The 14,710-nt window shown below is 39.9% G+C and overlaps 1 protein-coding gene across 7 annotated transcripts in view; it reads right to left on the bottom strand.

The window, feature by feature from the left end:
* Positions 1-14,710, bottom strand: part of pcxb (pyruvate carboxylase b) — a 323,320-nt gene that overhangs the window by 57,542 nt on the left and 251,068 nt on the right. For all 7 annotated transcript variants that reach the window (XM_082527995.1, XM_082527999.1, XM_082527997.1 and 4 more), the window contains 2 exons: positions 889-1,033; positions 233-322 (listed from right to left, as the gene is read on the bottom strand). In XM_082527995.1, the coding sequence (XP_082384121.1) occupies positions 233-322; positions 889-1,033 (235 nt within the window). The remainder of the gene's footprint in view (positions 1-232; positions 323-888; positions 1,034-14,710) is intronic.

The following is a 14,710-nucleotide window of genomic DNA, read 5'->3' as shown; positions in this document are numbered from 1 at the left end:
ACTCGTCTTGTGGGTCACAACCTGTCTTTTATTTTAACTTTTTTTTTTCCTTATAACATTTTGTTGACTGAAGCTCAGGCCCAAGCTTCGTTAAGCCAAATGCTTTTACGGTTTGGGACAATGTGTTATTGATTTTTGACTGGGAGGGCGAGCTGCCATCGGAGTTTACTGAATAATTTGTGAGGGAAAACTGTGTGCAATGACTGGTGAAACTGCCTTTGGATTGACGTACCCATGGTGACGGGAGGAACGACGGGGTCTGTGGAAGAGGGCTTAGCTTTGACTGGGATGGGTGTTGTTGGTCCATTCACCATCACATGACCTGGATAAGAGCATAAAAATAGAGAATACAAATCAGATTGAGCCTAGAAGACATCCAGCAAACCTGAAAAACAAGAGGGTATGGATTATAGGACTTGTGTGTCACATGTGTCCTGCTACATTTGTGTGCGAGAGGTTTTCTGCACATTAGACATCCAGGTTATCTCCCTTTTGCACAGAATTGAGCTTTGTCTTTTTAAACCCAAGGTTTGGTGAAAGCCTGAGATAAGAATATTTAACTTTACTGGTCTTATCAGTAAGTTGGACCTCCTTCGTAGAGTAGCACCTAATCTAAAGGTCTTTAGCACCTGAAATGTTATCATTTTCCCAACTCTTAGTAGCTACAGAAACAAGCAGCTCTGCTCGATATAGTTGGTTGCCAAGCTATTAATCTTTCTTAATAGCCTCGTCTTAGATAAGCTTAGCTTTGTGGAAAAGTGCTACAGTTTTGATGGGCAATAAACCTAAGCCCAACAATCAATGGTGACAGTGCTCAGTCAGTATGGATCATGTAAATTGATTTGTTTTCCACCTTTAAGTGTTACAATGTATCGTTTCTGCACTGACCAAGGTAGTGCAGGAGTTTCTGGGCTCTGTTCTGAGTGGGTTTGAGGTTGAAGAGCTCTTGGTTCTCGTCAATGAACTGGGTGTCCACTGTGGAGTGCAGGAACTGGTGGTTGGACAGAACGTTCTGGAGGAACGGGATGTTGGTCTAGAGATGGAGAGAAAAAAAAAGGAGAACGTGTGTCAGTAAAAACGCTGAATTAACAAAGGCTTCGTTTTCACAAACTCACACACAGTATATGAAAGCAAGCGAGTCAAGACCACAATCATGCTGCCGCTCTGTTCTGCAATTTAATCACTTGAAGAAAAAAAAAAACAAAAGCTCCTGCTTTTTTGAAGAAAGCGTCTCGAGTAAGAGCTCAGTGTTAAACAGTTAAGGATACAAAGCATACGCGCTACCGTCACATCATTAAACAAGTTGTAATGTCACAAAAAACTCAAAATTTTAATAACGCAGTACTTCAAACAGTCCCAGCTTCAATAGATAAGCACACGTGTGTGAGGAACAGGGAGAAAAGTCAACTGTAAAACTAATTACATTTTATTTCTATGTTGCTGGTGTTTGCCTGCCTCCAACGTATTACAGCGCCAATTAAGCTCTCTAAATTAGCCAAGAGAGGGAGCGTGAACAAGGGAGAACATACAGGAGAAATATTTAATTGTTGGAGTTGATTTCATTACTTGATTTGTTGCCTGTTTTTCCCTCCACTGTTGCAAGCCTGACTTAATGTGACTAGACTGCTTTGAATTGTTGTAGGAGCCACAGAAAGTGATGGGGGGGAGGAATAGGAGAGCGATTAGTAGAAGGAAAAGCACAAAAGAGCAGAGAGTTGGAGGGACTGAGTGAAAGTATGCGTTAATATATTCTTGAAGCAGCTTTAAACGTGTTCATCACTGTTTAATGTCCCAAAGGAAGGGCGGTGGGGTATAAACTGTGTGAAAGAATTTCTCCAAGTCTGTCAAAAGTGTCTTTGCATGCGGCCCGATGTGGACTCTTAAGTGACATTTAAAAAGAAAACCTCATCCACACAAGTATACAGAACCAACACACGCAAACTGAACCCCAGAGGACCACCCCAGTATTCTGTGTGACGAAACTTGAGCCCATAAATGTCCGATCCACTCAGTTATCTCTGCAGTTTATAGATGAATGTCTCCGTCTCACACACACGTAGGCAAAGTACCTTTAAGCATATGCCCCCATTAAACGTAACCCACATATGGACCCAATTGACCTAACAACCAACCATAATTTGGGCATTTGGATGACGGTCAAAACCAGATTGACTTCAAATGATTGCAACAGCACAATTACTCAGAAATCATGTAATTGGGAGAAGGCAGTTGGGGAATAAACACACACAGATGCATGCCCCACATGCAGTGCTGAGAGAGAGGAGGGATGTAGGGGAGAGATCAATGTGCCTGGGCATATTAAAGCTCATGCTAGTCATACTAATAAAAGGCAAAGATGGAGTTGAATGCAAGAGAAAAAGCAAAAACTAGTTTTTTTTAAATAATTCTATGAATGAGACCATTAGTTCTTTCAAAATACGAAGTGAAAATGTGGGAAAACTCCACGTTTGCCCATTGATCACATCCCTAGTGAGGGGAAAAGAGGGTTTGTTTTCCGAGGGATACGGGCACAAACACAAGATGACACTGCAGTCTTAGCCGTCTACTACTGGGAGAGGAGCTGGAGAGCAAAAGCGACAGGAGGATTCACATGGCTGTGCTGCACTGCCAAGCCTTGGGCTACAAGCTGTGGACCAAAACAAAAAGGGATTTTCGCCCAATGCTATCGCTGCAGTAAGACTTCAAAAACCTGTGGACCTTTTTTTCCTCTTCCATTTACAGAATCTGCCAACAATAACTGCATTAAACTAGATCATATGCTGCTGCCTCACATACCAGTCTCCAAGCAGCTTTGTGAAAGCTGGATATGGTTATGTAATACATTTTTATTGGATCAAAATCAAAGCTACAGGCCAGCCAAATGAAGACTGGCAAACCCAGTGCGTTTGATTAAAAACAAAACATATTAGCTAAAGAAGCGATGTGTTTCACGCCATTATAGGGTTCACTTTGGGAAAGTGCAGATGGTACGTTACGATGCTACCATCAGTAGCAGCTTAGCAGAAAGGTAAAACAGGAGAAACTCACATCTAGGCAGTTTAGTAACACTTGTAACTGTGACGCAATTCCAGCAGGTTTTAGATCTCACCCTGGGTCAACACACCTGAATCACATGATTAGTTCGTTACCAGGCCTCTGGAGAACTTCAGGACATGTTGAGGAGCTAATTTAGCCATTTAAATCAGCTGTGTTGGTTCAAGGACACATCTAAAACCTGCAGGACACCGGCCCTCGAGGCCTGGAGTTGCCCACCCCTGACCTAAAACCAACTCCACACCTGCGGGGTTTGTCTAATCTTGATTTACTTTAAAGGGGCAGAAAAACATTTCCCTCAATTTCCAGTCAGTCTCACTGGCCATCTATTTGAATCTTCATTTTCTGTTACAAACATGTCATCCAATTTTGGCCAAAAAAGAAAAAATAAACCGTTTTCCCAATTATTACTTTTACTCTAAAACTAAAAATATCATCTTATGTTTAGAATCTAAACTCAGTTTATGACAAGCAGGATTTTATTAGTACACAGGAGTCGTCTTTTATTTTTTTTAAATAAAGGGCCTTGGGATATTTTTGTTTCACCTGGACAAGTTTAGAATATTTTCTCGACATCCACATCTATTATTTATACGTGTAAACAAACGTAATAGGTGGAGGGTGCAATCAAAAAGTTGAAATAAAAAAAAGAAATGTGACGAGGCAGAGACACGAGAGAAATAACACCAACGGTCGTATCTAATGAAAGACTCGGAAATAATGGAGGAGAAGATTAACGTCACTATTAATGCATGGAGGGTCGTCCTTTTCCTCTGCTGTACTAGATCAATGTGTTCATTATGAGGCTGCTCAGTATGCCTGTGGCCATCACACTCACTCACACACACAGATGCACAAGCAGTCCCTTCACTCCATTTCCCCTAATGATTTTTAATGCACACTCAAAAAAAAAAAAAGAAAAAGAAAAAGGACAAAACACACAAACACTTGGGCTCTCCCTACCTACCACTTTGTCTCCTTTTCAACACGTCTTCATCTCAGTAATGTCTCACACAAACACTCAGAGGCCCCTTCCTGATTTGGATGCCCCGACACAACCGCTGAGCTCCAGCTTTCAGAGCTATGCGCACAGCATGCAAAACACGAGTGCTCACACACACTTTCCTGCAAGTGATGATAGCGGCTTGAGTTCCCAAATGCTTTGCATATTCTTTAGCACATACACACACAGACAGACACACACCTTTGAGAACAGTATTAGTTTTTAGTGAACACATGTACTGTAGAGCTGAATTCATGTTGAATTCAGGCTCCCTCCAACATGGAATACTTAAACTCTCACATACATGCCTCCTGAGGAAAAACCAAAAAAGAAATCCCTGCCTTTTTTTTGGCTACATACTAAATAACAGGCACTTTTCCCCCCGGCAAAAGATGACATCTGGCTGCGTCCTCGCCCAACTTTTACCCTTGGAGCGCTTTGTTTATCACCACAAGAGTGTCTGTTTTATTGCTACTCTGCTCACAGCCCGTCGTTATTACTCTTGTTGCAATCAGCTTTACCGGTGATTGTCAAAGCAGCGTTGTGAGCTAAGTATTGCCGTCGCAGCCTGTTGGCACAACTGCACACAAGTCAGCTCCATCACTACTTTGCAACACTTTTCCGTAGGCTAAACATAACGTTCAGTTATTACCAATTTAACTTAGATTTTTGGAGAAAATATGGCAATGTACCTTTCTTGCAATTATTTGCCTCATAATGAATGAGGAGAAGCCATATGTTAATCCAGATATAATTTAGACGTGACGGTAAAATGCAGTCTGGATATCTCAGGGAGGAAAATAAATCGTATCACCTGCTAGTTTATGCATTCTCGTTGTCTGCAATCTGTCTGCACCAAGATTGGATGTCATTTTTCACTAGCAGGTGAGTAGGTGGAGTGAGGGGAAAAAAATGCAGGTGTTACAGTGTTACAGTCCAGACTGCTCCTTATTTATATCCTATAAATAATTTATAACTGTAAAATAGCAGGGGGTCACACAGAAGGGATGGTGTTTACACATAGATGGAGAAAGAATCAGTGACAATAATGCAAAGGTGTTTTCACAGATCAGATCATATTCGGAGTGCAAGTTGCAGCTGACATTTTTTCACCATCATGGTAAAAATCATATTTTTGGGAGTCACATGTCTACTTGTGTTATTGCCTTGTTTATATTCAAGCCTAAAGTAAACAGACAGTAATCTATTTAGACAAAGCTGTCCTGTTGCCTTATACTCCTGCAACGAACACCCGAGATAGAGCCAGCTCTTTCCCATTTCCTCACCGATTCCCTAGATGTTTTTTTTAGATGATTTTAAAAATATTTTAATCATATTAGCAAACTGAGAATTAGTTATGCTGACATCAATTTCTGGGTGAAACAAAAGAATCCAACAGGTTGCAAGAGACGTCTGCTGTATTATGCGGTCCTACGTTTGCTAAAATACCAACTGAAACAGACACCTGCAAAGTATAAAACCTGCTCTGTTAAATGTGTAAAGTGATATCATTTTATCTGTTGATTCTGGTTCCTGTCACCCTTCTAGTCTTGCACAGCCACTAACAGCTCCAACATCATTGTGAAGTTTGCGGACGACACTACAGTGGTGGGTCTTATCACCAACGGTGATGAGACGGCTTACAGGGAGGAGGTCAGCGCCCTGACCCACTGGTGTCAAGACAACCATCTCACCCTCAACGTCGCAAAGACAAAGGAGTTGATAGTGGACTTCCGGAGGTGCAGAGAAGTACACACCCCCATCACCATCAGCGGCGCTGCTGTGGAGAGAGTGAGCAGCTTCCGGTTCCTTGGAGTACATCTGGCTGAGGATCTTACGTGGTCAGTACACACAAACAAAACAGTGAAGAAGGCGCAGCAGCGCCTCTTCTTTCTCAGGAGACTGAAAAGATTCGGCATGAGCCCCCGCATCCTCAGGACCTTCTATCACTGTGCCATTGAGAGCATCCTCACTGGATGCATCACCACCTGGTATGGCAACAGCACCGCCTACAACTGCAAAGCTCTCCAGCGAGTAGTGCGGTGCTCTGAACGGATAATTGGAGGTGAGCTTCCCTCCCTCCAAGACATCTACAGGAAGCGCTGCCTGAGGAAAGCGGGGAGGATCATCAAGGACTCCAGTCACCCCAGCCATAAACTGTTCAGACTGCTTCCATCAGGAAGGAGGTTCTGCAGCATCCGGTCCCGTACCAGCAGACTGAGAGACAGCTTCTTCCACCAGGCCATCAGACTGCTGAACACTTCATAGACACCTCAGCTTCACTACTGGAACTTCAACATTATGCACTCCATACTGTACAGTAACGCCACTGTTTTGCACATGTCTCAACTCTGTATATTTTTATATATTTTATTTATTGTTTACTCTATTTAATTTGTAAAATATGTGTACACACACACACAGAAAAATATTTAGTATACACATCCAGAAATGCATATACTATTATATATTGTACATATATTTATTAGTTTCAGATGTAGCCATTCTTGTATTTTGCTTGTTTACATTATTGTATTTTGCACAACTCTGTTGCTTGTGAAGCTCGCACACAAGAATTTCACTCACATGTGCTGTACCAATGTACCTGAACATGTGATGTGACAATAAAAGTGATTTGATTTGATTTGATTTTTGGATCTCAGTGCAGCTATTTGACACTGAACAGGACCTAAACTGGGTCCTTGAGGGATGCCACATTTATTAGACCTAGAGATGAAGAATGGTTTCCTTTTCTTGGGCAGTAAAGGTTGTCTTTCAGATGCAGGAAAACCAGTGTGAAACTTGACTCTGCAAAACAGCTTTGTGCTCCAGATGTTTTTAAAATGTCAGCAAATGTAATTATACAATGACCCACCGCATCACCATCATTCAGAAACTCATATCACTGCTATGTGGATGACACTTAGTTTTATCTACTTGCTAAGGACTCCTACAAAGAGACAGTGAATCATCCAAAAACCCGGATGGGGAAAAAACTTCAACTAGAACTGAAAAATATTTTATTTGGTCCCCCTTAAGCTCCACAAATATCCTCAGTGAGGCACTTTATCCACTTATGTTCAAATTCCATTTGAAATCTTGGTGTTTTTAATGGATAGCTCATTGATTTTTAACAATTAAATCAGTGTTATAAACAGCAGCTTTACCAACTACAATCTATTGCTAAATGAAAGCTAATTTGGTCTCTAAAGGACTTAAACATTCATCCATGCTTTTATCACATCTTGGTTGACCATTATAACACCGAAGATTCAAAATGCAGCTGCTTGACTTCTAGCTGGCACAACGACCCACTTCAGTTTTAGATAAAACCTGTGAAATGTCAAATTTAAGTACCGTATGTTTTTTTTAAATCCCTACGTTGGCTACACATCATTGGTATCAGATATTTTAATCCGTTATTTTGTAGAGGTGGGAATCACCATATATCCCACGATACGATATTATCACGATACTTAACGCACGATACGATATTATTCTGCACATAAAGTTAAACTTTATCAATATTCATTTTATCTAATATCAAAGTCTCGCACTCAGTCTTTCTCTGATTTCAGTCAGTTTTATTGTTGACAAACTGAACGGTTTGTATTACAGTCTAGTCCAACTTAACTGAATGCAACCATCTGGTACAATTATAGCTATTCTGAACTATGCAATTTATGAAAACTATGCAGCCCATTCAGCAACTGAAGAATTTGACAGTAAATTAAAACAAAATATAATTTTACATTAAATAAAAAAGTTTTAAACTTAATTAAAATAAAACATGTCTTAAATTAAAATAAGTAAACTGTCATGTTTATTGCTGCCAAAAAGAAAGTTAAACACATTTGGACAGTGAAGGAATGTCAGGATTCTTGCTCAGAAAAAGGATCAAAATGTTCTGAAGTCAGAGTTCCAGTCCACAAAAACTTTTTTTGTAACAAAATATCAATTTCTGCTGTCCCTGTATCGATACATTATTAGCAAACAAAATATCACGATACTACACAGTATCGATTTTTTCCCCCACCCCTATTACTTTGCAGGTTGTGGAATAATCTGCCATCCAACAGAAAAAAACAAACAAAAAAAACCCCCCAACAACCTATTTTCTGTTTGTTTTCATCAAATCTGAGGTGCCACAAGGTTTGGTCCACTGTGAATTTTAGCTGGTGTTTCTGATGTAAATTCTCATTTAAAAATTATCTGATTTTTGACTCCTTTTTATAGTTTTTAAATACTATTTTATTTATATTTCTACCATTCTTGTAGTTTTTGCTCTATTTTCATTTTTAACAGTGTTGTTTGACCATGTGAGGTTTGTGTTTTGAAAATTGGTTTTGTTGGAGACCTGGGAATGTAAATGAGTTTGCCTGGAAACCACAATGGGTCAACTTCTGTTGTTTTAAATGTGCTACATAAATCAAACTGGCTTGACATTCGCTTGAAGAACTAAGACAAAGCAGAAAGGTTACTCTGCCTCTGAGGCATTTACCTGCAACATGAAACCAGTGACATAGCTGCTCATCCAGCTCAGGATCCAAATTCACAAGTTAATTCCAGTAAAATGATAATTCTGACCTTCAGCCCACTTTGGGTTAAGACTCATTTGGTGATCATTGTGTCTAAGTTGTATTAAATGACCAACTCATCTAGAAGGAGTGGCGACTCTTATGAAGTGTGGATGAGCTCATTAGTTCTTCAGACAGATGAACTTAAAAGAGCCTCCGGGTGGCAAACGTCCTGTGTTAACTCACTTAATCAATACAAGTTTAAACAACTAAACAGTGCAGCGCTGTATCCAAACAAACAAAAATGCCAGTTAAATGCAAACTACAAAGTTCATTCGCTAGTTAAGCTTCTTGTTTTGAGGCACTCCTCTTTGCATTAGTCACAGATCACCACAACTACAAGCCGAAGCATCCACAGAGATGCGATAAATATGGCACACTTGTCTAATTGAAGCCACAAATTTGAAATGTCACTTGCTCCACTGAGTCCCTTAATCAGCATGCATTTGTTTTCAAATTCCAGTGTTCAGCTATAAAGTCAAGATTTAGCTCTGTGAAATTCAGTTTTGAGGCAGGGACACAAGCAAAAAAAAAAAAAGACCTTCTTGTGAACATCAGACTATGGGCATCTCTAATTACAGACTACAAACCTGCTTTTTAAAAACGCAACTGAGCCGACACCATTACGCTTTAAATATTTCACACCACATAATGTTTCCTACTTTGGAAAACTTGCCAAATATTTTGTCTCTTACATAAAGTAGACAGCAGTAAGACCTTCAGAGTAAATCGGTTCATGTTTTGTGACAAACTGAGGAAATTTATGCAAAAACTGCAACGACAAAGTATCAAAGACACTACTGGTGCAGCCTTTTAAAAATTTAAAACTGCGCTCTGCATTTCAACCAAATGCACAACACAGACACCTCCCAACGCGTACACCGGCTCCCCCTGTCATAGACAGCCTCCATGCTCATGCAGTGATTAGGAGTTGAATAGGGGAGCTGTCAGGTCATTCGTCTTTCCTCTCCTCTCCTCCTCTGTCTCCCCTATCCCCATCCGTCATGCCTTAACCACTGGCCTGGACACATAAACAAGATCAACACACACACCCTCGAGGAGTCGACGTGCACGCTTACACAGACACGAAGAGGACCCCACACACGCGCTACAGATTTACTCAAGCAGTCAAGACAAACAAAACACACACACACAGAGCTCTGGCTTTTAAAGAATCCAACAAGGACCCACGACATTAAGCAAATATTTACAGTTACAGTGACATGCAGGTGGACGAAAGGGGAGAAAAGTGCTACCAGAAACTCCCCGTGCTGCTGATGACATATTCTGACTGGTGTGTAAAAGGTCAGATGCATGTGTTAGCTCTTATTCTTGTCATTAACTCCACACTGATGGGCACATTCTGTGTCCATGCCCTCCCCCCCTCTACTTCTTTAACTCAATAGCGATGCCTTAATGCTCTGCCCTCCATTTCCTCTTTACATCCATCCTATTTCTCACATCTTGTCTTCGTGCTAAAAGTAATCAGTAAATGTTCATCAGGCCAAGCATCCTTATCCAAATCCAGCATCCTTTACAGCCCTGAAATATCCTCTAAAAATATTAAAGAAAAAAGGAGCAGTCTGCAGTCACACACACACACACACACTCCTCACCCCTGTCAAGCTAACAAATTTGTTCATTTTCATGGCCATATCTACAAATTAAATCTAGAATCTGCATTTGACATTTGCTATGAGGCTCTTTCCTCAGTGAAATAAAAAGTCTGATTGGCGATCTTTCCAGTAATAAACCCTATCACCACGTCACGGCAGAGCAATTTTTACTTTGTAGTCACAGGAGGAGATGACGACAGAAATATCTCCACTGTAAATCAGCCCATGGGGTATGGGGGGGAAAATAATCTACCAAAATATGAATAAATAAACAGATAGAGAATGGTTATTTCTAGGATTAAAGTTTTCCGTGGGCATCTGTGATCATTTGTGTACCTGAGGCTTTATGAAGCGGCTGAACACTTCATAGAACTACGTAAAAGGAGGAGGAAAAGTAATCTAAAGCTTACAGATGGATCTGACACATGCTGGTTTATTTTCAACTTATTCCTAATACAGTGTGTTGGCTGCCTCTCTGAGACGCTCTTGTCCGTAGTGCTGAAATTGCAGCTATCCGTGGTGCTGAAATCACAGGCATCCTGGACAAAATTGGGTAAGAGCTATTGCGCTTTTGTTCTTAGGATCTCCCTACAGTGGCATAAACAACAAGTTTAAAATCCAAGTGAAAACTTCTGCAGACGACAATACGCTGCCTAAGTTGTGTTCTGTGACAGTGTTCAAGCCCACACAGAGGATGAATTACTATCAAAACACGAGCTTATCAGTTCGCTCGATATTTACAAACTTGCTCATCAATCACAGCAAATTTACAGCTGTTTGTTTCCCTTTTTCTTTTTTGAGCGACAGTAATAGTGATTCTGGCAAATGCAGGAAATTACAGGCTAAAACAGATGAGATGGTGAAGGCTGATACAGCAAAAGCTAATAACGGACACAAAACAACCCAGTGAATGCGTCTGGACATCACAAATTTCCTACACATGAGTTTTGAAACATTCCTAAAGTAATCATGCAGGATGACCAATTCACGACCACCAGGGAAAACCATATTCGCCAAGAATTATAAATAATATCTGGTGAGTTTTCCTTAAGCGGCGTGGCTCATCCGGTATAAAAAAAATGAAGTGCTGAACTGGCTAAAAGAATGACTTCTTAAACTCTTTCAGACACTCTGAGACGCAAGTTTATTAAAACAGATTGCCGCTTAGTGGTATTTTGGGAATCCTTAAGCAGTCTGTGACGCACCGAAAGACTCATGATGTACTTCAAACCCACAGGGCATGTTGTCTCAGACTCTGCCAGCAGGTGTCTGGCCTTTTGTGTTAATTATACTTGAACGTGGGAATGATTATCTCATGATCCCTTCAAACAGAGAAGGAAAAAAAAAGGTGGCCCTAACTAAAATGACAAAAAATGTACACATACACCTCTTATGTCAATTTAATGTTTATAAAAATTAACAACTCCCCTCAAACACTCCTGTCCACTGAACCGCGGCCCCTTCCGAGAGTTTTGATATAACATAAAGCAGCAGGGATCTTTTAGTGCCTGTAGAAAACATCAGAAATTCATAGTTTCACCCTGGGATCCTAGCTCAATAAAACTCATTACAAACCGTCTCACATAGGGAGCCAGCAGTAGCAGAATTGGAGCCTATATGGCTAAAGGTAAAGTGTAAATAGATATTGTACTGCAAAGACTCAGTAACTGCTATACTTGTGTTTATTTGGCAACCTCAGTTCCATACACAATAATGGTGCCTACTAATTTTATATGACAGTTGTTTTAAATTAGAGCCAGCAGAGCATCTACAGTAGCCAGCATAACTACGTCAGGACCTTTTAACACAGTAACGCTAAAAGTGATTGTGTTAAAAGAATTGCCTTTAATGACTTTAGGATTCTATCATTGGGTTCGCAGCTGTATTGAAGTTTAGACTCTGAGCTCTTGGCCCCTGCAGGCATGAAAGCTGAACCAAAGAGCAGATTATCTTAACAGGGTGAGAAGCACTTTCAGCCTCTAAACTACTGGCAGTGTGATGAATTTAATTTGGATATACATGCTGAATCATTTTTGTCCACTATTTTAGATTACAGCCAGCAGTTTCAGGCACTGGGGTTTTGATGAAAGCACCTTCTGATGGTAGCTCTGTTGGTAGACTTCTGCACATGTCAGTGAATCTTGTTGACCTGTCAGAAGCGAGATGTAGTCTTTCTTTTAAGGTTGATGTGTAATTTAACATCTTCTCTAGTACCAGCTCAGAAGGCTTCGACGCTGTGCCCCGAATGTTAACGTGTTTATAATGAACAAGTTCACAGCACGCTTGGACAGATTAAAGTTTTTGTAATTCTTCCCAAATTTCAGACTGAAACATTAAATTTGAAGTCTTGCTGTGAGACTTCGGCGTGTGCAGTCCCAGGGCTGCATAACACCCAAATGTGTCTTGTTAAGGAAAACCTGAAACAAAATGTTTTTACTTCACTTAACCATCATTTCATTTGAAATAATTGCCCATTTCAATTCCACTCAGTCAATATTAAAAGCAGCAGTGACCACTCATTTACAGAATAATGCTACAATGAACACTTAGATCCACAAAATACTTTTTTTTTTACACAACTTTTAGGTTTACATGTATAAAACATTAAATTAGTGCTAGGAATTTCCTGAAAAATGATATGTACACAGATTATACTTCCCTCATACTTGTTTGCAACAGTATTGAAGTTATTAAGTTGTGACCTTCAATTTCAAATCCCAAAGAAATACTGTAGCTGAACACTGAACCACCTTTAACAGTCTAATTAGTGAGTAATGACTGAACACTCAGGTGATACATTGTATCACTTCAAACCCATTTCCACGTCAGGTTCAAGCTGTCCAGACTACAAAGTATCCATCAAGTGACTCATGAGTGTCTCCAAGGTAACTGATAACAATTAATCATAGAAACCCGAGTGATAGTGAGTCATCGAGTTTCTGCACTAATAAATATTAAGCTGTCAGAGCAGGACTTTTATTTTAAAATAAAAACAAACCAAAATGGAAATTCTTGACTCAACAGTCAAGCCCATATTTAGTCCTTCCTCTTCATCTACTGCTCAGCATGCTGCCTTTAATGCTACAACATTCACAGTCTCTATTTTGAGGGACTAGGGGAGCCCAGAACACCAAATGACTAACAGCCGCCTCTTATTTACAGAATGTACTATAACAGTCTAGTTTTTCCTCAGCACAGAACATCACACATTATTTATTTGAATATTTTTATAGCCTTATCATGGTTGCTGGATTTTCTAGTTAGTATTTATAGGTTTTGACATTTGGGTCTTCAGTTTTTTTTAAATCCGAGCTCCTTCCTCTTCCTTTAGTTCCTGTGACTACACATACAGGTGTGTGTGTTGTTATCAGAGTGTGTGTACAGCTCATGTGCACTGACCGTGGTTCTGAAATGGCTTTCTGGCAGCAGTAACTCGCAAAGTTACAGACTTTTATTAGCCTGAACAGCAGGGGAGGCACAGGTGAAACATGGATCTGTTTTATTTAGCTGTGCTAGTGAGCCAGCAGGAACAACAACAGGGCTCTGGCAGTGGCAGCGCTAAACTCTGTGCAGACATTTATTAACGTTATTAGTTACACAAGCATTTAACAAATCAAAATGTCCTACTGTGAGAAAAGTCTATTAGTAATGTTTACTTGCACAGCCAATAAACGAATCATAATGTGATTAATCCTGTAATGCGGCTGAGGTAGAGCCCATGTAAACAACAACGCTCTGCTTTTCCTAAACGCTGATATATTCTCATAATCAGAAGTTATGTGCAGTTTTAGCTTCAATATTTAAAAAATGAGTTTAAAAAATGTAAATATCTTAATCAAACTTTGACTCTGTACTGGAGGCTTAACTGCATTTTTCCTTCAGTTTATTATCTTGAGGCATTCACCGAGTCAAAGAAACCCTCAGTGCTTCATTCTTTGGTGAGCACATCTAAAAAAGGAGAGCTTTACCACTAAAACATGGTAATAACAAAAGCCGAAATGTCATCATCTCACAAACTAAGACTGTAATAATAATGTAGCCACGCCCTGTAAACACTAGGACTGGTGCAGTACATTTACCAGCCACAGGTGTAATCACAGTGTTAACCCAAGTAGCACACAAATAAGAGCAGTAACCCTTTCATGCATGAATTATGACAACCTCAATCAGGATTTTTTTTCTTACGTATTTTTATTCATCTTTAGGCATGAAAAAAGACTTTTGAACTTAATTTTTTTAAAACATGTACTTTTCAAAGAGTTTTTTTGACTTATGAATTTGGTATCGAGTGACACATCAGTGTCCAATGTTGTTGTTTATCTGCAAGTAAACCATCAACACTGACACAAACACAAGACAACCGCCTTTGAATAGCTGCCCACTGTAGTGACCACTATGCGTGAAAGGGTTAAACAATTTATCAGGATTTTTCTTAACACTTTAGTGATTTTGTGCCACAA

This window comes from Aulonocara stuartgranti (assembly GCF_965226115.1).
Source record: "Aulonocara stuartgranti genome assembly, chromosome: 3".
NCBI classification, from domain to species: Eukaryota; Metazoa; Chordata; class Actinopteri; order Cichliformes; family Cichlidae; genus Aulonocara; species Aulonocara stuartgranti.
The sequence above is the reverse complement of the archived record's forward strand: the minus strand, read 5'-3'. Positions and strand labels throughout refer to the sequence as shown.